The sequence below is a fragment of the Ctenocephalides felis genome, unplaced genomic scaffold, assembly GCF_003426905.1.
Source record: "Ctenocephalides felis isolate EL2017-DRISC unplaced genomic scaffold, ASM342690v1 CF-g0.4_SCAFFOLD_03573, whole genome shotgun sequence".
NCBI lineage: Eukaryota > Metazoa > Arthropoda > Insecta > Siphonaptera > Pulicidae > Ctenocephalides > Ctenocephalides felis.
Window position 1 is genome coordinate 13,140,116 of NW_020539727.1, and position 27,088 is coordinate 13,167,203.

At 28.4% G+C, this 27,088-nt stretch overlaps 1 protein-coding gene across 1 annotated transcript in view; it reads left to right on the forward strand.

Moving 5' to 3' along the window:
- LOC113389557 (protein sprint-like) overlaps positions 1–27,088 on the forward strand; it is a 68,902-nt gene that overhangs the window by 18,168 nt on the left and 23,646 nt on the right. The window contains exon 2 of the mRNA XM_026626578.1: positions 5,847–5,988. Within this exon, the coding sequence (XP_026482363.1) occupies positions 5,847–5,988 (142 nt within the window). The remainder of the gene's footprint in view (positions 1–5,846; positions 5,989–27,088) is intronic.

Genomic DNA, 27,088 nt, shown 5'->3' on the forward strand with positions numbered 1-27,088 from the left:
ATTTCATAAAACCTTTCATATTTCATTTTTCTCATCATACAGAAAATGATCAAATACCTCGGTTTTATATTTAATAAACCTGTCTGGTATAATTGAACTCAGGTGAAAGGAGAAGAATTTTATTTGGCATTTGACATGAAAATATAAAGTTGGCGTGTGGTAAAAAATAAAGATTTCTGGTCAAAAACAATTTTCCGAATAATTTTCCAAAATTTATGCAGGACCTTTTACGTCTTTTTATTGACAAAGGATGACAATGACACATGTCCAAGAATTAATCTAGAATATTTTCAAAATTTTGCGATGACAGCCTAAAGTGACATGTGTACAAGGTGTTGGGAAAAAGGTAGAACAGAGGAAAATAATGTAAAACATGTCAAAATGTCAACACGAATTTGAATATTTCAGATGACATGGAATGAGGATTTTAATTCTGAATAGTCGTAATTTTTGCACTAATACTACATACAATAATTTACTTAATACATAAATTTATACTCTTAATTATTTTTTCATTATTTTTTATAATTTGTTACTTTCATAAATCATAATATCAAATTTAAATATTTATTGTATTTATTGACCAACAAATGAATAAGGGTTTTTTTACTTATCTTAAATATCTCAAATATCTGTACCTTAAATACGATTTTTGTTTCAAATTAATTTCAAAATCGTGAAAAATCTATATTGAAGAATATTATAAATATTTACAATAATTTTCATAAATTGTTAGAAACATCGGGATGGAAGTGAACAGATTATAAATTATAAATGTTTTAAAAGTCAAAAATTTACGTGTTTCTTTAAAAATGTTTTTGTTCAAATTTGATCGGTTTGTCATTGTAATTAGCATTTAGAAATGAACCTTCATTAGAGAAATGAAGTAATTGCTGATTAGTAAATTCTATAAAATCAACTACAAAGATTTATAGAAACTACGAATAATATAGAAATAGCTTCTAATCAATAAACTTGCGTTTAGTACAAATGTTTAATTTGTTTTATTGTTTTCAAGGTACAGTGTAAAATATTCTTCTGATTCAGGCATTTTTCATTAAATCAAGATTTGTACTACGATATAACTTTGAAATGTTATTATTATTATTTATATTTATCTATTAAAAAGTCACAAAGAATGTATCTGTACCATAAACATTTTTCTTGGTTCCAATCAAGTTGAAAAACTAGAAAAATCTATATTAAAGAAGTTTAATAATATTTACTATAATTAAACTTCTTAAACTACTATAATTAAATTTCTTTAAAAAAAAATCAGAAAAAATCTGCGTCCAAGTGCTATACAATATTTATTATAAATCATTAGAAATATTTAGATTCGTTGTTTGTTTGTTTAAAATGCTATTTTGTTCAAATTTTATCCAAAATCTTAAAATCTAGACAGACGTATAAGTTTCTAAATTATGTGATTTAGCATGTTATTGTGAATACACAATATTTTTTATAAATTGTTAAGAATCTTTTAACTAAATTTGTTTTTTATAAAGATGTTAATAAAAATAAATCGTTCACTAAAAATATTTGGTTCTTAAAAATAGTATTTTGTCTCAATTTTATCCAAAAACTTGGAAGATTTTTTGTTAGGAATATAAATTTTTAGATTCTGCCATTTATATTGGCACTATTATTTAAAAATCGTTAAAAGTCGAGTTTGTTTTTATAAAAATGTTTTTTAGTTCAAATTTGGTCCAAAAACGAAGGTATGTGGATTGATAAATATCGTGGATAATAAAGTGATTTAAAAATTTTGAATGTTGATTAAAAGCTTCTGTAAATTGTAAATAATTTGATTTTTAAAAAATGTTTTTTTGGTCAAAATTAGGGCAAAAAATCTGAAAGTACCTCATCAAATTATAATTCATGTATATAATATTTATTATAATTTGTTGAAACAAATATTCCACCACAGGTTATAGGTACCAATTAGTTGCCATATACAAACTGCTAAAATTAACCTCTACTTTTCCATCTGGTTACATAATTAATTTTATCACTCTATTTTTATCCAATTTCTCTAACAAAAAATCTACAAACCCACTTCCAGACAGTATCTCCTGTGTATTTTTTGCCATTAGTTTCAATTGTTTTCTCTAGGAAATGTAATTATTTACAAAGCCTTCCGGACTTATCGGATTTAATCTTTGTCGCACATGTTTCCTTCAATTTCCACCTGCTCACATATGAGTTAGTTAGAAGTTGGAGAGGAGTTTGGTAGTCATCCTGCTAAAACTCCTATCTAATGGAGTTAGAAGTCGAACTGACGCGATTCGTAATTAAGAAGAACATGCTACACTTGATTTAATACGATTTACGAAGATAGGTAGGAATAAGATGACTTGGTGGAAAATGGATTGAAATTGAGGAAAAAATTTGATGTGATGTAAATTTATACTAGTGGGTGATTTATGATTTACATTTGATTTTCTCAGATATAACAAGATAGCAAAAATAATGAAAGTTACAGTATTTGTAATAATATATTTGAAAACGTTTAAAATTTCTCGTATATTTCATTACGGTACGGGAAATTCCAGCAATTTACCTCAAGCCACGATGCCATACACCACTAGAGTTTATTCCTTTACCCTGGTGAATCTGTCTTGTATCCGTCCATATATCATTTACAATTTACCTTTCTCTAAATTCGACTTCAAAAAGAAATGCCGAAATCATACATCTTCCGCAAAGACTACTACTTAGCGGGATTGCTTTCATGCAAATATTGCTCCCGAATAAAAAAGGATGAAATGCGAATGAAATAAAAAAACTGGGCGAAAAATATACAGTATGTAAATTTATGGACAGAAAATCCTTGGGAGTAAATTATTCGGGACGTGTGCCATAAGTTAAGAGAGGCATATGTTAATATTCTGACGTTAAAAAGTTGGAGAAATTGAGGAGATTTACGGTGTTGGTGGTTCAGAGATCGATCATTGATCCATTAGGGATAACATATAAATTTATGTGATTTATACGTACAATACTTTTTATAAATTGTAGAATATCAGAATGGAATTTATTTTTATAAAAATGTTTTTGGTTCAAATTTGAGCCAAAACCTTGAAGAAATCTGGATCGAAGACTATGGGTTATGAAAAACAAGGATTTTTTAATTTTAAATTTAAGTCTTCCTTTAAGATATTGTTACGAAAATCATTGCAAGTAAATTATTCGGTTATAATAATATTCTGACGTTAATGGAGATTTATAGTGATCCATCATTGATCCATTAGGGATGATCCGCAAAAAGTGCAAAAAACAAAAACAACTAGCTGTAAGTGGAATTCTGTCTTGAGGCAATTATGGCATCGTGCCTTAAGTCAAATTGCTGGAACTTCCCGTACCGTAACGAAATGTTCGTGGAATACTGAATGATTTCAAATAGATTATTATAAATATTGTAAAATTGTCTAATATTTATAAGAATTATATAAACTGAATTGCAGAGTTGAAATTATTTGTAAAGTATATTAGTACTATAGTCAGAATTAAAAATAAAATCTGAAATATTTTCGATATATAAAAAACTAAAAAAAAAAAAACTAAAAAGAAAAAAAAAATGGGACAAATTTTTTTTTCCAAAATCAATTATTTCGTTAAGACAAGCAGAAAGTTCTTTGAATCATTTAAATCGGACGCTTAGTTCTCTCAAAAATTGCCATTTTTTACATATTTAGCTCCGTATCTTCAAAATGGCTAGGCCTGCCTTTGCCAAAAACTAATAAACACTTCTCCCAATCATTACTAATTGAATGTTTTTTAGATCATTCAAATCGGATACTCCATTCTCTCAAAAATTCGATTTCTATTTTCTGCACTCTTTGCTCCGTATCTCCGAAACGGCTGGACCTGCCTTTGCCAAAAACTAATCAGCTCTTTTCCCTATCAATAGGAATCGAATGTTTTTTGAACCATTCAAATCGGTTAATCCGTACGCCCGAAAACGTGGGCGAAAATTTGTATCCATACATACATACACACTCACACACACACACACACACACACACACACACATCCATTTTTTCTGAGGTATGCCAAAACGTTCAGAAACCTTCAAAACGTCGAGAAATGTAAAAATTTTCAATTCCGATTTTCGGCCCATTACAATAACTTACCCTACGGGAAGTTAAACATAAAGTATATTGACCTAAATGCAGGTAAAATTTTGAAGCAAAATTTGGTGTCATTATTTTATAAAAATTGTTCATTTGGCAATTATTCATACTCGGTTTTTGGTATCTAATTCTTGATCGATGTGGCAGCACTTCCCAAATTCTAATTTTGTGTTACCATTAAAGCCCCAAAGGACCCCATTTGGGTCCTTAAAATGGCCATTTTCGAATTTCCTTACTTCCAGGGGCTCAAATGATTCCAAATAGATAAAAAACAATTTTCTGAAAGTTTTAGCTCTTAATATCAACGTTTAGATAGAGCGCAATTCAATCAAAGTTTTGTATGGAAATAGCATGGAAAATTTTTCAAAAATTTTAAAAATGTTTTTTAGATGTAATTTAGCGAACAAATGAATGAACAAAACTCATTCATTTGTCGCTATGTAAAACATTTTTTTAAAATTTTCAAAAATTTTTCCATTCTCTTTCCATACGAAGTTTGATTGAATTGCGCTCTATCTTAACGTTAATATTAAGAGCTAAAACTTTCAGAGAATTGTTTTTTATCAATTTGGAACTATTTGAGGCCCTGGAAGCAAGGAAATTCGAAAATGACCATTTTAAGGACCACCCTAATATATATATATATATATATATATATATATCAATAAATTGCATAGTTTTACTGCCAATCAAAATTATATACATTTTTAGAGATATATCTCTTTTTATTATTTTTTGACATTTTATTTAAGATCGTATAGCTACTTTTTTTCAATCTTTAAGTGGGATATTCCTCGCTTAGTTCTTTCAAATATTTGTTTGTGTGCCCTGGTAGTTTTTCGTGGTATTTTTTTCTACTTAGTTTTTATTTTTAGGTCTTTATGTAGTGTGTCATTTGTAATATACCAGGGTACGTTCACAAAGCATCTTGAAATTTTTGATTGCGCTACTTGTATTTTTTTTTATTTGAATTGCTTGCGCACGCCCGTAGCTCAATGCCGTATGTCCAGATTGGGATTATTATTGTTTTATATAAAAGGAGTTTGTTTTCATAGCACATATTTGATCTCCTGACAATTAGCCAATACAACTCTTTGAACTTCTTCTCCATTTGTTTTCTTTTCATTTTGATGTGCATTGACCAGCTTAATTTTCTGTAAAGATGAATCCCAAGGTATTTTACGCTCTCATATTTTGGTATTTCTATGTTGTTTATTTTTACTCTTGGGCAGTCCAGGGTTCTTGTTGTGAAGGTTATATGGCTAGATTTTGTTTCATTTATTTTTATCTTCCACTTATTGAACCACTTTTTAAATTCGGAGACATATTGTGACGGATGCAGTTGTATGAGTCCCCATGGCAACTGTATCACCGGCAAAAGTTTCATTGTCGTGTCGTGTGAGTATATGAGATACAATAGTGGCCCTAAAACACTCCCTTGTGGAACTCCTGACTTGATTTTACGTAATTCTGATGTTTCTGTTCCAACTCTAGTTCTGAATAATCTCTTTGCTAAGTAACTTTTCAATCGTGAAATTATCTTGTGCGGCAAAGAATTTTTTATTTTGATGAGTAGGCCCTCGTCCCAAACTTTATCGAATGCCTGTTTGATATCGATAAAGATTGCTGAACAATATATATGCATTTTAAAACAATTTTGTTATTATTATCAATTATTATTATATTAATCTGTTTTTTTCTTTTTTCCAGACATGACCGCCTGGAAGGGCGCGGAGGTTCCGGCAACAACGCCGGAGGTGACGACCTCCAGGCCCTTTTACCTTCTTGCAACAGGAATGGAAGAAGTAACAGGTCTCAGGCTTTGGGAAACATAAATCACAATTTGGCAAGTGTGAGTACCTTTAAAAAATATTACTAATACTAACTTAACACGTTTTCGAATGCTATAGCATTCATTATAGACATGAATGCAATTGTCAATTATTTTGAATTTATTTTATATAACCTTACGATTTTGTGGGTATTGTACAAGTCAAGTTAATGACTGATTTTTGGGGTATTTTGGTATTATCTTGGTAGTCACTAATTAGCTTGGGCAAGCGTAAAACTTGACGTGGATGCTATAGCATTCATCGTTTATAACGATTAAAATATGATAATCTGAATACTCTTATCAACGGTGTTTAATCAAATTATGGATACCACAATCAATTAATAAGTTTAGTAGTTTAGAAACAAAATAACAGCGTCATGGAAATAGACTGTTAGACATAACTATATAAAAGGATCTAAGGAATATTCTAAATTAATTGTTTACGTTCTCATTTATAAATTTAGTAAAATCATGAAAATTAAGAAAATGATAGAATGTCTTCAAAATAAATTTAATCTATGGGCCATATTTTGGGGTTATTAATCTAGATATACCAGCACTTTGAATTACCTATTTCTACCAATACCAAAAATTCTAAGATAAATATACTAAAGTTTTTTTTGACACTAATGATTTTGTAAAGTTCTACTCATTTTTATTTTATAACATTAATTTAATAATTGACTCTTGTAGTCACTCCCAATTTATATGCAAGACTCACAATCGCGCTGTTTACTGAAAAAAATCGTAAATTTTGTTGAAATTCCTTTTTTAAAAGAGATTTTATGAATTTCATTTTTAAATAAATATTTTATACATATTGATGATGGTTTGATAATACTAGATAGTATCTATGTTCTGAAAAAAATCTAAATGTATATATTTATTTGCTTCTAAAAAAATCAAATCTCCAACCTTTTCAATAAGGATAGTACTTTGGAAAGATTTACATTATTAGTCAAAACGCACAAGGATTCGAAAATTCAGAATTATCTTCTTAACATTTTTACTCCTAAATTCCCCTAAAAATTACAAGATTTTAGGAAATTATGAATTGAGTTTGGTATTAATTTAATCTATTTTACCTTGACTATTTTTTACTATAATTTTTCAATTATATATTTTTTGCAATTGATATATATGTACTATATTAGTTCTAATGGAATTCGATTTTGAATTATTATCGTCAGGACACCCCACTAACTTTCCTTTATGGTCACTATGGCGATTTTTAATGGTCGGTAAATAAAACATTATATGGAAGAATGCTAGCAAATTGCTAGCATCTCGTTCCGAATCGTTATTTCGAGTATTGGGATATATATATATATATGTGTGTGTATATATATATATACATATATATATATATATATATATATACTAGTTAGCCCGGCTGCGCATTGCTGTGGCACGATCCTCACTTTTCTAAAGTTGTTTCAATCTTTGTTCACAAATGGGTTGAATCAAGTTCAGTAGTTTAGGATTACAATCTTTAATTGGTTTAAAATTTCATATGGTACTCAACAATCTCTAGTTTGTTTAACTAATAATGTTTTCTATTTGAACATGAACTCCTAATTTTGTACAATAAAATACATAATGAGGTCAGATTTTTACTTGTGATGTTGGACTTTTTCCTAGATTTCTTAAATTATTTTAAATTATTAATATTTTAATCTATGTTGAAAATTTTCACACCTAAAATCGGTATGACTTACCTTTTTTATTCAATATATATCATTATTATAAATATAAATTTTTTGAATATTAGTCTAAAAATATCTGATTGACCCTGGCAGATTTCACTGTATTTTGATTTTTTTTTACAAAGTGACTGAAAATTAATTGACAATTAATAAACGTACTTGTCAAAGGTACGACCTTCATGCAAAAATAATGAAATTATTTTATTCGTATTATATATATATATATTTATAGATATATATATACTAGCTAGCCCGGCCGCACATTGCTCTGGCACGCTTCTCATTATTTGTTGAAAACTTATTTTAATCTTTGTTTGCAAATAAGTTGAATCAAGTTTAGTAGTTTAGGAGTACAATCTTCAGTTGATTTAGAATGTTATATAGTACTCGACAATCTCTAATTTTGTACAATAAAATTCATAATGAGGTCAAATTTATAGTCGCCATCTAGAACACTTTCATTGATTTTTTTTGGGGTTTTTGAAATTTGTAATGTCTCTAAATACTTAATTTATTTCAGAAGATAGAATTTATCCCAGAAAAATTTTGAGTCAAAAGTCAGATTTTTCTTTATTCAATATTATTTTTTTTATTATAATATATATTATTTTCATAAACATCCATATTTTTTGAGAATGAGTCTAAAAATATGTGATTTGTAACCCTGTCAAATTTTACTGTATTTTGAGTTTTTTTTTTAAATTGTGACTGAAAATTAATTGACAATTAATTAACGAATCTGTAAAAGTTACGACATCAATGAAAATCAGTGAAATTATTTTATTCATATTTTTTATACAAAAAGGGTCTTATTTTCATCTTTTCATCTAGTTAATGACAATTTTTTAACATTATTCATTATAAATAATATAGACAAGATCAGTACAAATAGAATGACGTAAACAGTTTTTCGATATCTCTCATATTTCCGACAAAAAGTGAGTTTGAAAAAAGGGGCCACTTTCACATGTTTTCACTGATATCTCGGCCAAATGATGAGCTACAGATTTGAAATTTGGTATATCGAATTTTCTCGAAAATACCTATAAAATGACATCTAAATAATTTAAATACCAGAGTGGGGCCAATTCTGTATGGAAACACGCCCATACCCTTTGGCCCACGTCTTTTTTAAATTTAAGTTCAATTTTTAGTTCGAAAAGTAGTTTTTTTAAATGTCGATTAAGAATCTTTTATATATAAATATATATATATATATATATATATATATGTTTTACAACCATTTATTCGATTATTACACCGAAAGCAATAAATTTTTAACAGGGCATAATATTTTCAAAATGCCATTTTATTTCATATCCATCGTAAATTTTTGCGACGTTTGCAATAAATTTAATTGTTTGGAATGGATGTGGCGAATGTTTTCGAAATTTATAGTTCTGATCAAATATTACTATCGATGTAAAACTACTCGAGATAAAATAAATTACCTTGAATAAAATATTTTGATAGAAAATTTAAAAATAGTTTGAAGTTTACATATTTGAATTTTTCTTCAGCCGAAATAGCTTATATATTTTGTGATGTAACTTTTCTTTATTAGATTTTCAGAGGCAACCCAATGGTTGTCCTAAATATTTTTGATGTTTATCTTACATTTACTATTAATTCACCTATTCAAATTTTCCTCCATGACTTTCATTTCCAAGTTAAATTACAGATGCCATTCTAGGAAATGTTCTCTATGTAGAACGCCTTGTAATTTTCTTAAAGATTAGTTGTCGTACCAAGATGGCATATAATTCTTGTTATTAGTCATGGCTTTTGATTAAGTTGAAAACATACGATGAAAATTATATATTGGCAGCTCATAAATTCAATGAGATCATTATGAGAGCATTGAACACGGTTCAATACCTTGGAATTACTGACAAGTAATAAAGGAAGATGATATATGCAAATATTTGTTTAATAATAAATGCCATATTTTATTGAAGACTCTACTTCAATAATGATAACACTTTCGAATGAGGTCAATTTTCTTCTCGTAAAATCATTAAAATCAAAAATCAACAAACAAAATCACAAATTAACAATCAACGATATAATTTTTTCAATCAGTTATGGTTTTTGGCTTATATACTATTATTAAATTTTATTTTTTATATATGTTTCAATTTTAATCAGTTGCCTAATAAAATACAATCATATTTACTCAATTTTGTGCACTAGCCTAAATTATTAAAAATTTATTTCACGTAGAGGATTTTTAAATCCAAAATCAGTTTAAATTGTTTTTTTTAATACACTATTTTAATTTTGATATACGGATTCAATTGGAAAATGTCGCTTTTCATTATTCTTAAAATACATATAATTAAACCTCTTTATATTATATTAAATTAAATTAATTTTATTATATATTTATTTATATTATATTAAATTAAATTAAAATTTGTATATTTATAAAAAATGTTGTGAACAAATATTTTTTTTAGTATTTTTGATATTGAATTTTGAATATTATACAAAATATAAATTTGATTATAACAATAGCTATATTAAGTTTTGGAGTTTTTTCTGGAATAATTGTTTATTTCTTCTATATATATTATTATCGATTATAAAATTTTATGACATTTGTTTCACATAAGATACAATTAAACATTGTGATAATTTATAAACACTTATAAATTCAATTAATTAACAAATATAACAATTAACAAATATAAAGTTCAATTAATTAATTTTTGTTATTACTTATTAATTCATTTTAGTTATGTTTTTCTTTTTATGATTTATCATTATCTTCGTTTTTTGAACATTTAAAAAAACTCTGATATTTTGTAAAATATATTCTAATATTAAATTATTTTTATTTTAGATACTTACTTAGTATAAAACTAACAAGTATTGTATTATTTTAGAATTCTGATTACATGCGCTAAATTTTAATGGAACTTCCTAGCATTTTTTAACACTTTTTTCTTCATACTTTTTTCTCTCAAATTTGTCAAATTTTGAATTTATTTACATATTATAAATTTAAATAGTACAAATAGTCATAATTATAGAAAACTGAGGGTTTTTGCCAATATTTTTTTACTGCGATCATAATTATGTTATTTACGATTACGGTTCGAAATTTTGAATGACCAAAATTTGTAAAAATTAACTACAATAACCGAAAAATATTGATTAATTCACCAAACCTCTCTAGGTTGTACTTTAAAGCTCATGATTTTCTCAAATCCATCTGATAAATTTAATTTCTTTTTTTTTTCATTAACACTGTCTTCCTGTTTCGGCTTGACGCTGAGTTCTGGGACACCCTGTATATATATACATATATATATATATATATATATATATATATACTGAATGCATTTGCATACCTCTCCTCCAAACTATTTTTCCCTGTTTTTATTTGTCGTAAAAACACCGCAATTTCAAAACGATACACTCTCGTTATATTCAAATGTGCGGATTTACCGACGCAAAAAATAGACAAGTACCCAATTCAAAGAAAAGATTTCAAACCCTAATAGTACATATATATATATGTATATTTATATAAAAATATTTTCCTATGTATATTATGCAACCTTTTTTGCAAAATGGCAATTGGCATATATTTCGCACGACTATGATATTGCAACAACAAAACACGACGTAAGTCTTCTCATTAGCATATACATGGCGAGTCCGGATTTTTTACGATTTTCCGGACTTTTCTGGAAAAAATCACGCATATAGTTTTATCCATAGTATTTTATGCCTATGTTTTACGACGTATAGGATGTTTGCATAAATAAACATACCTTTTTGATACAGATTTTTATGTCTACGGTAATAAAAACTCATCTATGAATTTCAATGATATTTTTATAGTTGATTGTTATTAGATACTAGTAATATTTTTACTAGCTAAAATTGGTAATATGGTTTTTGCAAAAAAATGACTCTTAATATTTTTTGGTTACACTTAAACATCATTTTATTTATATTTTCAATGTTTAACTATTTAAGTTTAAGAATATGTGTACCAGAGGATTTTTTAAAAATTAAGTTATTTTTGGAGATACAGCTGTTTGACCATAATAATCCTTTTCCGTTTATTCCCTTTAAGTGTTAGTCGTAAAGCTTTGTTTTGTATAGTCTGTAGTCTCCGTAGGTTAATCTTTGTTTTGAAGCAAAAAGTAAGAAGTTTTGATTTGAATATTAGTTTGCACTACTATTTATAAAAATTAACTGGTGGTGTTTGGCATCGTGCCTTAAGGCAAATTGCTGGAACTTTCCGTACCGTAATTAAAAATCTTGGTACGAAACACAAAAAATTTGCACAAAATGAGTGCACATTATTAAAATCTCTATAAAACACCTGATAATTTGATGTACATATGTCGAATAATCATTTTTGACCGCCAAATGACATTTTTCTAACTTATTTTTATTGAGAGTTTCTAACCGCTGGACCTGCCTTCCCAAAAATTTGATCAGTTCTTCATCTTGTCGATACAAGTAAAATGTTTTTTGAATTAATAAATTCGGGCGCTCCGTTCTCTTAAAAACTGAGTTACCGTTTTTAGAACTTTTTGCCCCGTATCTTCGGAACGGCTAGACCTGCCTTCGCCAAAAACTAATAAGCACGTCTTCTTATCAATACGAATCGAATGTTTTTTGAATTATTCAAATCAGTTGATCGGTGTTCCCGAAATCGTCGACAAAAATTTGTATTCGCACACGCACACACACATATCCATTTTTTTCTAAGGTATGCCAAAATGTTCAGAAACCTGTTAAACATAAATTATATAAAAATTTTCAGTTTCGATTATTTTGCGATTACTATAACTACGGGAAGTTAAAAATGTATGAATTGAATATTAGTTTGCACTACTATGTATAAAAATTAATAAATGAACTAATTTGTAAATAATGTTTATAATAATTGCATTGTACAAATGATGCTATAACAGACGATTTTTTAAGGTCTGTGTTACGATCTGCCTTTAAGAAAATAACTCCTAAATATAAATATTGCTATGTACTTTGAGCTATTAATTTAATTTCTTAACTATTTTCTTAAAACGAATAACTTTTGAAGGTTTTTTCTACGTTTACGATTTGCAGTTCAAAGTATCTACTCCTTCTATAGAAGGTAAAATGCGATCCCTAAATATAAAATAAAGTGAGAGAGTGAGGTATAAAATAAAAATGATTCCTTTATTCAAAATCCCGAGACCGCGAAATGCGTTTTCAAGAATGCTGTAGGAACATTTCTCTTGTATTATATATAGACGGGGAAATAGACGGTTCTTAAATGGTTTAAAAACCGATTTTAGACAATATTTTTAAACACGAAATCATTGCACAAAGCACAAAAACAAAATTGTTTGTTTGTTGCTTTAAAAATGATTGAAATGAACAAAATCTAATAAACTGGTATCAAACGATAGCGAGGCATGTTTTTCACAAAATTTGATATATCACTTTAGTCAATTGATTAATTACTTTTTGAGATATTAGGTCGACCGGTTGCAAAAACAAAACTTTTGGAAAATCGTAGTCAAAGATATTAATGCTCTTGGAAAAAAGTTACTTACAATCAATCTGCAATTCCAGGGCCATAAAATTTATCTTTTTGTTCGAGAACAGACTCCCGTTGCAAAATAAAAAATACGAAATAAAAAAAGTCGACTTTTTTGAATTAACAAGGTAGAAGAGACTTCCTTAATTTACTTTACTCCCAGCTGATAAAAAAAGAGTGCGCGTAAGGTTCACACGCGATTGAAGTAAAACTTATTTGCTACTGTACAAGTTGCCATTTAAGTAAAAATAAATAAATCATATAATAAGATTATATATCTGTAATCAAAACATCCAAATCAATGCAAGACCACGTTTAGTTTAAATAATACTTTTATCATTTTGCATGAAGTGATCTTAGAATAAAAATTGCAGAATCTGTTTTTATCATTCTGAATATCTTCCTTGTAATTCTTTTCTTTTGTGCCTAGTTAGTCTATGATACTTTTCGTAATATGAATTATTTCAATTGTTTTTGAATTTATGCCTTTTTTGCAATGGTAAATGGTGACTGATTAAATTGTAACGATTGCAGTTGTTGTTATATTGGTGAATGTTAACAATATATTTAAAAGAGAATTAATGAACCTATCTGTAATCAAAGTATCCAAATCAATGCAAGACCATGTTTTCGGAACATATTTTTAGTGTAATTAATACTTTAAGTCCTCTTGTCATTCTGAATAAAATGATCTTAGAATAATTTTCTGAATCTGTTTTTAACATTATAAATCCTCTTTGTAATCCTGTATTTTGTGCCGAGTTAGTACGTGATACTTCTCGTAATATGAATAATTTCAATTTTTTTTTAATTTCTGGCTATTTTTTCTATAGTAAATGATGACAGATTAAATTGTAATGATTGCAGTTATTGTTATATTGGTGAATGTTAACAATATATTTACAAGAGAATGATTGTACATATATGTAATCAATACATCCAAATCAATGTAAGACCATGTTTTCGGAACATATTTTTAATGAAAATAATACTTTAAATTCTCTTGTCATTCTGCATAAAGTGATCTTAGAATAAAAATTTGCAGAATCTGTTTTTATTATTTCAAATCTTCTTTGTGGAAATAAACACAATTTTGCCCTTCTACTAGTTACTTATATGATACTTCTCATAATATCAAATTATTTCAAATTTTTTATCAATTTTTGATTGCGACCTCTATTTCAATATTTGAAATGCTTTTAAATATTCAGATTTTATTACCTTCATTATTTTCTTCATTTTTATATTTTTTGGATTTATTTTTAATATTTTTAATACTTTGTTTTGTTTTCGTTATTTTTTCCAAATCTTGGATTCACCTTTCTTTCAACCAAAAAATTCAAAATTTTCCTGGTTTTCCAGGCATGACTTTGTTTTTGTTTTCCTTAACAATTCAGTTATATAACTATATATAACTATATAATTTTATATTTAACTTTTAGTTACGATTTAACGATTTAACTTTTAGTTTATCATTTTATTGTACTGATCTGTTTTTATGCAACAATATTTTAAATTTGTTATTTGTTTTTGTTAGTTACAATTACTTTAAACTTGTTAGCTAATATAGTATCATTGTAAGTAATTAAATATAATACTGTACGTTTTGATATCTATATGCCTATCTATAAACATTTAAGTGTATTACTATCCGTATTTTGAGAAACGCTTCTCCAAATTCCAAAATTTTTCTTTATTTTTTCCTCATGATGTGGTAGAAAATATCTTGAAACCTAAAGATTTATGGACAGTATTTCCTCAATGTTCAAATTACTATTTAATGTACTTTTTTCCCAGCTAACTGGTAAATCAACAAAATTATTGCTATTAAAAAGAATGTTATTTTTATTCTCTTTTCAATGTTACATCTTTACAATCATCTATCACCGATCCCAACTTTTTATCCGTATTTTGAAAAACGCTTTACCGAATTTTTCTCTTTTTTTGTCCTATGATGTGGTAGAAAATTAGACAACTGGTAAATTAACAAAACTATTGCTGATCAAAAAAAAAAGTTTATTTTTTTTATCTTTTCAAAGTTTTACATCCATCTTCCACTAGTCCAAACTTTTTATCCGTATTTTGAAAAACGCTTTTCCGAATTTTTCTCTTTTTTTCGCCCTATGATGTGGTAGAAAATATCTCGGAACAAGAAGATGGAAAAACCTTTGATCGTCTCAAGACCAAAGGAGCGTGCAGTGAAATGGATGTATCAAATTGCTAAAAGACGCCCTTATAAAGGTGGTAGGTTGTTTTATTCTGAAGAAGTTGCCCGCATATATTTGAGGGATGAATTTTGAATATTTGATTTAAAGAGGAGAATTTGATCCGAACACTATTATAAAATTATATATATATATATATATATATATCTTCTATATATATAAAAATAATTCGAGTTTTCCTTCCTGACGAAATAACTCCAGAACGCACGAACCGATTTTGACAATTTTGCATTCGTTGGAAATGTCTCGGGCTCCGCAAGGTTTATAGCTAAGAAAATTAGTTGTGCATGGCATCGTGCCTTAATGCAAGCTGCTGGAACTTCACGCACCGTAATTAAAAATTCGAGAAATAAAAGTAATCAATAACTGTTTTAAATAATTTCAGAAAGATTATCTTCTACATATATAAAAATAAGTCGGGTTTTCCTTCCTGACGAAATAACTCCAGAACGCACGAACCGATTTCGACAATTTTGTATTCGTTGAAAAGGTCTCGGGCTCCGCAAGGTTTATAGCTAAGAAAATTAGTTGTGCATGGCATCGTGCCTTAATGCAAGCTGCTGGAACTCCCGCACCGTAATTAAAAATTCGAGTAATAAAAATAATCAATAACTGTTTTAAATAATTTCAAATAGATTATCTTCTATATATATATATAAATAAGTCGGGTTTTCCTTCCTGACGATATAACTCCAGAACGCACAAAACGATTTCGTTTCGTTTATAGCTAAGAAAATTAGTTGAAAATTTGCGAATTAATTATGGATTCACTTTCATTTACTTAGAGAAGTTCAACTAAAAAATACTTCATTTTTGTAATCGAAATAAATTCATTACTGTTGTATAATAAAATTAAATTTTTCCTTTTCAAATATAAAACAAACAAAAAATTTCTTCATCTTTCTCACGAAACCATCTGGTGGCGAAACGGAGTTCGTCGGGTTTGCTAGTATATATATATATATATATATATATAAATTTAAAAAAATTACTATTAAACTTCTCTTGAATTACCATTACCATTTTCTTGCATCTACTAATAAGTCATTTTCCTTAAACTTTTACCAGAACTTTTTAACTTTCCGTAGTTATAGTAATGGGCCGAAAATCGAAAATGAATTTTTTTGCATTTCTCGACGTTTTCAAGGTGTCTGAACATTTTGGCATACCTCAGAAAAAATGGATGTGTGTGGATGTATGTATATGGATATGTATGCGTATTGATACAATTTTTCGGTTACGTTTTAGGGCGCACGGATCAACCGATTTGAATGGTTTACAAAACATTCGATCCCTATTGATAGGGAAATGTGCTGATTAGTTTTTGGCAAAGGCAGGTCCAGCCGTTACGGAGACACGGAGCAAAGAGTGCAGAAAATACAAATCGAGTTTTTGAGAGAACGGAGTATCGGATTTGAATAATATAAATAACATTCAATTTGTAACGACTGGGAGAAGTGGTTATTAGTTTTTGGCAGAGGCAGGCCCAGCCATTTTGAAGATACAGAGCTAAATATGCAAAAATGGCAGTTTTTGAATGAACTAAGCGTCCGATTTGAATGATCTAAAAAACTTTCTGCTTTCTGCAAAAAACTTTTCAAGATAAAAAATTATTACATCTTTTTTTATTTCTTATAAAATATTTTTGTAATTTTGGATTATAAATTCAAAAAATTACCCAGGCTAAGCACAGTCTAAGCGCCACTCTGGTGCTTTGACTGTTTCTGTGCACCAAGTGCGTTTAGACTGTTTCTGTACTGGAGCACTTTTTCAATTTTGTGAAAGCTATTGAAAAATGTGAAAATGCCGCCAAGCTAAGCACAGTATAAGTAAAAATGTTGCGCAGAATTATTTGCAAATGCGTTTAGACTGTAACTATACGGGAGCACTTTTTCAATTTTGTGTAAATTAGGCAACTTTTTTTTGAAATTTAATCGAAATGAAATGACGATTGTTGTTAATGTTCTAGAGATAAATTGATTTATGATTTACATTTGATTTGCTCAGATATAACAATATAGCAAAAATAATGAAAGTTACAGTGTTTGTGATAATATATTTGAAAACGTTTAAAATTTCTCGAATATTTTATTACGGTACGGGAATTTCCAGCAATTTGCCTTGGCACGATGCCATACACCGCTAGTTTCTTCTTCCATTGATCTGTAATTTTTAATGCGTCGACTGTTTGAACTTGCAATAAATTTTTAATGATCAATTCGAACTGTGAACGGGAAAAGCTTTTGTCCTTTATACAAAAGACTATCGGAGGAATCAAACGGAATTCAATTAGAATCACAGACGATTCCGCGTTGAAGAATTCTGCTTAAAGCGATTTGTGCTGTATAAGACGCCGGGAGATGTATTCTCGGTGGATATATATATTGAGAGATATTTCTAGGACAGTAGATTGAGTATTTCGTTAGATGATTCGTGACTTTATGCAGTTTCTCCGGGGTTTCCTCCAGATTCTATTAAGAATTTATCTGGAGTTAATTAATGAAATTATGATTAATTTCTAGAAACGTCTACTCTTTCGTAAGGCCAATGTACTGGAATATTATTCCGGAACTAGTTAGTCAGAAGATTAAACCTAAGAGACAAATTCTAGGATAAAATAGGAGTGTTATGTAAAATTTGGTACTTTTTACGTTGCTATTTTAAAGTAGAGGGCAAAAGATGTAAGACACATTTTTAACTTCTCGTAGGGTAATTGTAATCGTCGCAAAATCAAAATTGAAACTTTTTACATTTCTTCACGTTTTGAAGGTTTCTGAACATTTTGGCTTACCTCAGAAAAAATGGATGTGTGTGTGTGTGTTCGTATATATGGATACAATTCTGGTCCACGTTTTTGGGCGCATGGATCAACCGATTTGAATGGTTGAAAAACATTCGATTCCTATTGATAGGGAGATGTGCTGATTAGTTTTTCGCAAAGGCAGGTCCACCCGTTACGGAGAAACGGAGCAAACAGTGCAAAAAATAGAAATCGAGTTTTTGAGAGATCGGAGTATGGGATTTGAATGATTCAAAAAAACATTAAGTTCGTAATGACGGGGAGAAGTGGTGATTTGTTTTTTGCAAAGGCAGATCGAGCGGTTTGGTAGATATAGAGCTAAATGTGCAAAAAATGGCAGTTTTTGAGAGAACTAAGCGCCCGATTTGAAAGATTCAAAGAACTTTCTGCTTGTTTTAACAAAATAATTGCTTTTGGAAAAAAAAATATTTCAGTTTCTTTTTCAAGAATTTTTTTTTTTTGTATATCAAAAATAATTCAAATTTTAATTGTAATTCTGACTAAAGTTCTAATATACTTTAAACAAATAATTTCAACTTTGCAATTCAGTTTATATAATTCTTATAAATATTAGACAATGTTACAATATTTATAATAATCTATTTGAAAACATTAAATATTCTTCGAACATTTTGTTACGATACGGGAAGTTCCAGTAATTTGATTTAAGGCACGATGCCATACACCACTAGTGTTTTATTAATATTGTCAAAAGAATTGATCTAAAAGTATGTAGTTATACCACTTGCACAGACTTATTAAGTCTGGATTAATTTCACAAAGCTTTTATGGTTTTATAATGATTCAAAAAATTACCGAAGAATGTTTTGCTTTAGTTTGTAATTTAGACAAATCGTTTAGTTCTTAAATCTTAAATTCCTAAATATAAAATAACCGATTGCTATATTGGCAAAATTTCTCATTATATTTACAAGAGAATAAATGAACATATTCATAATTCCAAAAATCCAAAATCCAAAATCCAAGTCTATTTAAAACTATGTTCGCCAAAGTTTCAGCAAATCTCACAATTTTTCTTTGTGTAAAAATTGGCTGAATAGTGTCGAAGTGTGATTTAAAATTATTATGTGTTTCACGTTTTGAATTGGTTTGGATTGAAATTATATTGCTTTTTTCTGTATTTGATTTTCTATTTTTTTCAATAGATGTCAACGTTAAATTTTTTAATTTTAATGCATGATATGTATTTTCTTACTTATTATTTCCAAAAAATAATTTATCACAAAGTTTTTAAGGTTTTATAATAATTCAATACATTTCTGAGAACTTTAGTTTCTTTTTTGTTTTAAAATCTTAGAAGATATAATTACCTATAACGTTTCTAAAGTTGATTGTAACGATTGTAATACATGCTAAGTTGGTAAAAATTCTTATTATATCTACAAGAAAATTAATTTGCATATTTAACTTATCATTCTTGTATAAGCTTCAGTTAATAGTTTCATCACGTAATCTATTTTGATCATGTCTAAAATTGTACCTGGTGTAAAAAAATCTTGGCCAAATATAAAAAATATACATTAGACACAAAACATACTTGTGGTTTCTCACCAAAATTTTGCACAAAAGCTTGGAAAGTCATTTCTTTGCTTAATTTTTTTTTGTAATTTTTACACTTTCATCATCTGGCATTAACAAAATTTGCTCGCCACAATGAAGTGGCTAAAATGAGATCTATACAATATATCACCTTTATATCATCCATACTTTTTCACCGCACTGTCCACGTATTTAAAACAGGGGTTTTTGTCCTTCAGGGGTTGGTTTTCCAATGTACATCGGACCAACTTCATCCCCAGGAAGGGTTGTAGAGCAAATTGAATTAAGTGTCTCATTGAAATGAAACTGCGTCGGTCTGTTTTGTCGGAACAGATAGGACGAATCTTGATTTTACTAAGAATAGTAAAGTCTCGTATATGATTATATGGGTTGCTTGAGGATTCTTTACACGTTTTTCTCATAAATTTTGCATTTATGATCTCTTCAACGTACTCGGCTTGAATATTAAATGCGAGGATTATTACATTATAGAAATAATTTATAAGCTGGATGAGCCGAACTATCGCTTGGATATGGATATATATATATATATATATACATATATTAGCGTGGTCCTTGATATGGATATTTTCGAATTTCTTTGCTCCCAAATTGATAAAAACAATTTCATTGAAAGTTCTAGCTCTTAATGGTATCTTTAAGATAGTCTGCACTCCAACCAAAGTTTTTTGGTTTTTCTTCCTAATTAAATACTTATTTTATAAAATATATCAAATTTTTGTTGTAATTTTTCATTTATGATCAAAGTAAGCAAATACAATGTTATTCTCAAAATTTTGATTCACTTTTCGCTAAGTTAATAAATTCTAAAAAACAAATGGAATTTTACCCATTTTATTTCTCTAAGAATCTTTGGTTGGACTGCGAACTATCTTAATGTTAATATTAGGAGCTAAAACTTTCAGAGGATTCGTTTTTATCATTTGAGGCCTTGGAAGTAAAAAAATTCAAAATTATCCATGTCAAGGACCACCCCAATATATATAATGTTTGTGTCACGATGTATGTCCTCAATAAACTCCTAAACTACTGAACCGATTTTAAACTTTATTTGCTCATCGTGTGCATATATATCCAACTTAGGTGATAGGCTTTATTCAATATCTCATTTAATATTAGAAATATATAATTTTTAAGAATTTCAATAAATTTTGACAGTTATAAACTAAAAAAAAAGTGAAATGACAGTTTTAAATATTAATGGAAACTTCGATACAAATCGATTTAAGATTCAGATCAGATTCATTCAACATTCATTCAACATTATAAATCACAAGACAAAGTGACATATTAAATTTAACATAAAAAATTCAATAGTTCATAAAAATAATATTTTTGACGAATTCAAAATGGAAAAATATATTTTAATATATCCAACTTATGTTATAGGCAATATTACAGATCACATTTTAGATACATAATATTAAATTTTTGAAAATTTAAATAAATTTAGGCAGTTATGAATTTCAAACAAAAAAAATGTGCAAAATAACAGTTGTGAATTTTCAGAGAAATTTGTGTGAAAATTGATTTATTATTAGAATTTAATTAACTCAACAATGTGTGTGTGTGTTTCGTCGACGATTTCGGGCGTATGGATGAACCGATTTGAAAAGTTCAAAAAACATTCGATGCCTATTGATAGGGAGATGTGCTGATTAGTTTTTGGCAAAGGCAGGTCCAGCCGTTTCGGAGATACGTAGTAAAGAGTGCAGAAAATAGGAATCGAGTTTCTTAGAGAACGGAGCATACGATTTGAACGATTCAAAAAAATTCTGCTTGCGTTGACAAAAAATTGTTCTTGGACAAAAAATTTTTTTGTTTCTTCGAATATCTCATTTTGATACTGAAAGTTCCACCAAATTTTTTTAAGGCACGATGCTATTAGTTTGCTTACTGTCTTATGCTTATTATGTATCACGATTTAAAACTAAATTATTATATTATATCACATTTGTCATAAAACTTTGATTGTTCAAAATTTAGAACACATTTTTTCTTGCATGTATTCAGCACATATTGAATATAACAATTTGGCATTCACTAAATTGAAAAAAAAATGCATGTACGATATGTATTTTAGGAAATTATTTATTAATTAGTAATATAAAGGGTATGCCAAAAAGAATCTGGAAAGAAAATGCAGGGCAAGTGAATGCAACATCAATGCATCTATAAAATTTATTTTAAAATTGGTAACAGTTTTAGTATTTGTCATCAAACATTACAGTGTGTATGGAGTGTCAATGTATGTATATGTATATGCCTATTTTATATGTACACAGGATTAATTATATATTCCTGGGAACAATTGTTCGTCACACCATACAATAGTTAATCTTGGCCATTATTGTCCCTGGGATGACGACAATACGACAAATGATTCCGCATCATATACACACAGATATAATATATATATATATATATATATATATATATATATATATGCATTTATTCATGAATTAATGAATACCGTCTTCAAAGTCCTTTTGTCCTGAAACTAATTCATAATAAGAGATTAGCACGACATTCCAAGATCATTCAGAACATCACAAAGCGAGCACATTTCATTCTAATATTATATAAGACACGGTGTTATAAATTTAAATAAATTAAATTTGTACTCGACAATAATGAAATACGGAGAAAATACTGTTTTTGTAATCATTTATCGATCAGAATCATTCTATTTTTCTCAAGAGCATAACATCCATCTATTTTTCTTCTACTAATGTCAACAACCCTCAGAGTTTCAAATGTCAATAACTCGAAATGAGAACGAGGAAATCCAAAAGGACCAGTTGGAGTTAGAGGGGTAGATTTTTGTCAATGGGTGGTTTTTGCATTTTTATCACGGTCACACATCCCTGCAGGATATGCAAAAATGATTTCACAAACCCCTTCCTTCCAGCAGCCCCTCTTTGGGGAAATAAATATATAGTATTTGAGTGTGTCTAGATATTTATTCTTAAAAGGAATTGCTGATGCTGGTTCGATTTGTCAAGTTATATAACACGATAGGAAATATATTACATGTTTATTGCATTTTTGTGATGGACAAATTTATACGATTACTGTTTATCATATATATAAATACTTGTTAACTTGATTTGTCTCTATTAACACACCTCATTTCTAATTACTCGTTTATTGTCTCTAATGACACTCTCTATAATATTTATATTTATATAACACTATTTATCTTCCACAATATATAATCTACTCACACATTATTCTTTTGTTATTCTATCCACACACACATATATATGTATGTATATATATATAAATATATATATATATACAGGGTGTCCCAGACCTCAACGTCAAGCCGAAACCGAGTAATAGTATTGACTTTAAATGTTCTGAAAAATTAAAAAAAAATTATCTCAAGTTATTTGGAAATTATGAGCTTTTAATGCAATGATAGAGATTTATGAACTTTTGTTATAAAATTGTAAAATTTATTAAACAAACGAATTAGAATTATCTTCTGGATGAAAAGGGATAAATTTGTGAGATGTCATCGATTTTAATAAAAAAAAAGTATTTGAAAAAGTCTCAAATTGAGTTTCGATATTCCAAATGCATTGATAAATTCTAGAGATTTTTTTAAAAATTCAAAGGGTTATGCCAAAATACAAGCAAAGATAATGGTTTCATTTCTAGAATCCATCTTTTTATTTGCAAAATTCATGGCTTCTACTCTAGTGTAGATAAATCGAAGGTATTATTTTCAAAATCCATGACTTTTTTTCAACCTGGATAAATCCAAGGCTTTATGTTCAAAAATTCAATTATGGATTTTCATAATCCAAGGCTTTATGTAATAATCTAAAGCCTTATGCCAAAATCTAAGACTTTTCTAATGCAAATGCCTTCGGTGAAATTATGACCATAATTTGGTTATCGTGGTTAACTTTTATTAATTTTTGTTTGTTGCTTCTAGTTTCCAAGAATTGAGACTTTTTGTCAAATGAAATTAAAATTTAAAAATTTGAAAGGCTTTCAAAGTCGATCCTTAATACAACTAGCAAAAATCGAGTCATTTTTCGGTTTATTTATTGTTTTACTCGAAAATTTTCAACTATAAAATCATTAAGTATTTCACTATTTTAGAATCCTGGTTAAATTTGTCAACTTTTGATGGTACTTGCTACACACCTTTTACACATTTTTTTTAAAGAAGTGCCTCAAAATTCCTTACCATTTAGATTTTAAATTCATAGTTCTACAAAAAGTCTTCAGGCTTCAGGCTTCAGGCAATTCTGTCATTATTTATGACGTGTTATTTATATTCTAGAAGAGTTTAATAAACAAAAATAACGAAAATTATTCAAAATAACCAAAAAATGGTGACAGATAAATTTCTGAGGTTGTACTAGAAAGATCGCAATTTTCAAACTACGTTAGATATTACTTTTCCATTTTTTAAGATTTAAGTTAAGATCAATACTGCAGCTTTGACGTTGAGTTCTGGGATACTCCACACACACATATATATATATATATATATATATATATATATATATTATTTTATATAGATAGACAGTATATCCGAGGTTTAACAATTCGTGCTAATCGTTCCGGGGAGCTTAACATCATAAACCCAACATGACTAGGATCTGGCAGGACGAATTTAATACAATTTATACATTGTGGTGGTGTATATTTCCAAAATGCAAATAACAGAGTTTAGTATAAATAGATCCCCTATTCCCCATCTTTGAATAGTAAAACTATTCGCAATCCATCCTGATAATTCTATAATACCTACTAATTTCCATATACATCTGTATCTACCTTTTTTTTTTCAAGTATATTGATTTGGTCATTGTAACAGATTTTCCGCAAACGATTTTCACTCACATGTGTTGCTCGAACGTGTATCTTGTGTGTACTTTTCTGGAAACGCTTCGAGAATATGAAAATACGTTTTCTGCCTTATTACCAACAAAAATCTAGGGTGAAAAGATGTTCAAAAGAAGAAATTTTGGGAACATTCTAACATCTGTTGCGTAAGAAAAGATACAGTATCGTATCTGAGGGATACATTCAAGGAAATTGACTTATGAAATTTGTTTATTATTCTCAATATTTGACTAGAAATCAGCACACTATTCTTTGTCAGTGTTCTGTTAACTTGGAAGGTTGTCATTTATATTGTGGGATCAAAGTAGACTCATTAAATCGGAAATATTTGGACATTTTTCTTGACAAGAGCCTGAAATAATATCTATCATTATTGATTACGGCTTGCTTATGAATAAATAAATAAATAAATACATTACCACATTGATGACGACTTGAAAATTACAAAGATTAAGAATTCAAGAATATACGAACATTTGTGCTAGAATGATAATGCCATATGTACAACTCTTTTACATTCAGTCTACATACAATTAAGTACAACGTGTTTCCGATCAGTTTTGTAAACAAATATTTTATAATTCAATTTTTGTGAAGATGGAAATTATGATTCAAAAGACAAATCAAGACAAATAATTGCATTTTCACACTATTATTGATCCCATTTTTTTTTCGTTTACATTACGTGAAATGTGGGGAATCTATTGCAAAAATACCCTAGAATTTCTCTGGATTGACATAGAGGTTAGGTTAGTTGTAATAGTGATCGCTTATTGAAGTTCTAATAATCATGAGCAATATTTAACTTCCCGAAGGAGAAGTTTATGTTTTCATCAAAAAATCCGATTCGCTAATTTTATGTTTTTTCCTGGACGTTTCAAACCATTCTGAATCGAATGAGACCAAATTTGGAAAAATAGTGTGTGTGTGTGTGTGTGGTAGAGATCGACTGGGTCGTTTTCTCGAAAAAAATTTTTCCGAAGATTTTTTTTTTTTTTCTGGCGATAGATATACCATAGTCTTATAGATCGTACTAAAATATTACGGCCCTACGTCAAGAGTTTAATTTTAAAAATTCGTCATAGTTTGCAAAAATTAGTATCGCTTTTTGTCGAAATTAGACCTTACATCGACGTTTGCTCAAAAACACCTGAACCGATTTCACAAATTTAAAAGCCATTTGATGTATCTAGATGAGGACTATCGTTTCTCAGTTTTGTGCGACGATCGACGGAGCCGTTTCTTTGTAATTTGGAAAAAAGTGTTAAACTTTACGTCCACATTTAAGCTCATACTTCCGAATAGATTTTAAAAAATCAAAATGATTTGTTTTAGATGAAAATCTACTGAGCCGTTTTCTTATAATGAACTGTTGAAAACAAAATTTAGACCGATTTTTGTGGAACTTTTTTTGGCGACATATATCATGGTCTTATAGAACTTACTGAAATGTTACGGCCTTACGACAAGTAGTTTATTTTTAAAAATTCATCAGAGTTTGAGAAAATGAGTAGTTTTTTTGACGTTTGTTAAAATTAAAATTATATGATTTACTTGATATAACGATAGAGTAATTGGTCTTAATGAACATACTAAACCATTAAAGTCCTACAGAAACTGGTTCAATTACAAAAATTATTGATTTGTGAAAATTTGCTTTTAGAAAATACTCCGAGGTAACGTGTACGTTCGTTTTCAATTATGTGTAATAAATCAACTCGGAATACTTTTAATCACTCATAAATTAATTTATTTTTTATCGATTAAGTCGATTATTTATCGGGAAGTATATGGACATATTTGACAGATCATGTTCAAGAATTTCTTTGATCGTCAGGTATCTCATGCAAAGCTCGAGGATTTACTCTGTCGTGATATATTACATTATATTAATTAATATATGCAAATAGACTGCACCACATTCGCAATTTGAAATGTCAATACAAAATGACACATGTTTGGAGGGTGCACATCTGTGCACTTGACAATGTCATTAGTTACACCACGATTCTAATTGGATTTGGACAAGGTTTCATATTAGAGTGAATTTTGCACATACAATTGCACATGAGAGATTGATAAATGTATGAAAAATAATATTTTAGCAGGAAAATTATAAGTAATCGAAATTACCAATACAAATATAATATTTTGTAATCCTGATATAATTTGAGAGATTCGTTTTGATCGCCATGCACAATCATCACAATCCAAGAAAAGTGAACTTGAAGTAGCCTTGAATTTGCTTTAAAAAACACTCATTTTTCCTTTCTCGTCTAATTGCAGATATTGGAAATTGTGCAGAACAAAATTCCTCTACACAATTCCAAAATCCGCACAACCGCATTTTATTTTTCAATTACCAATTAATCAAAATCCCTTCAAA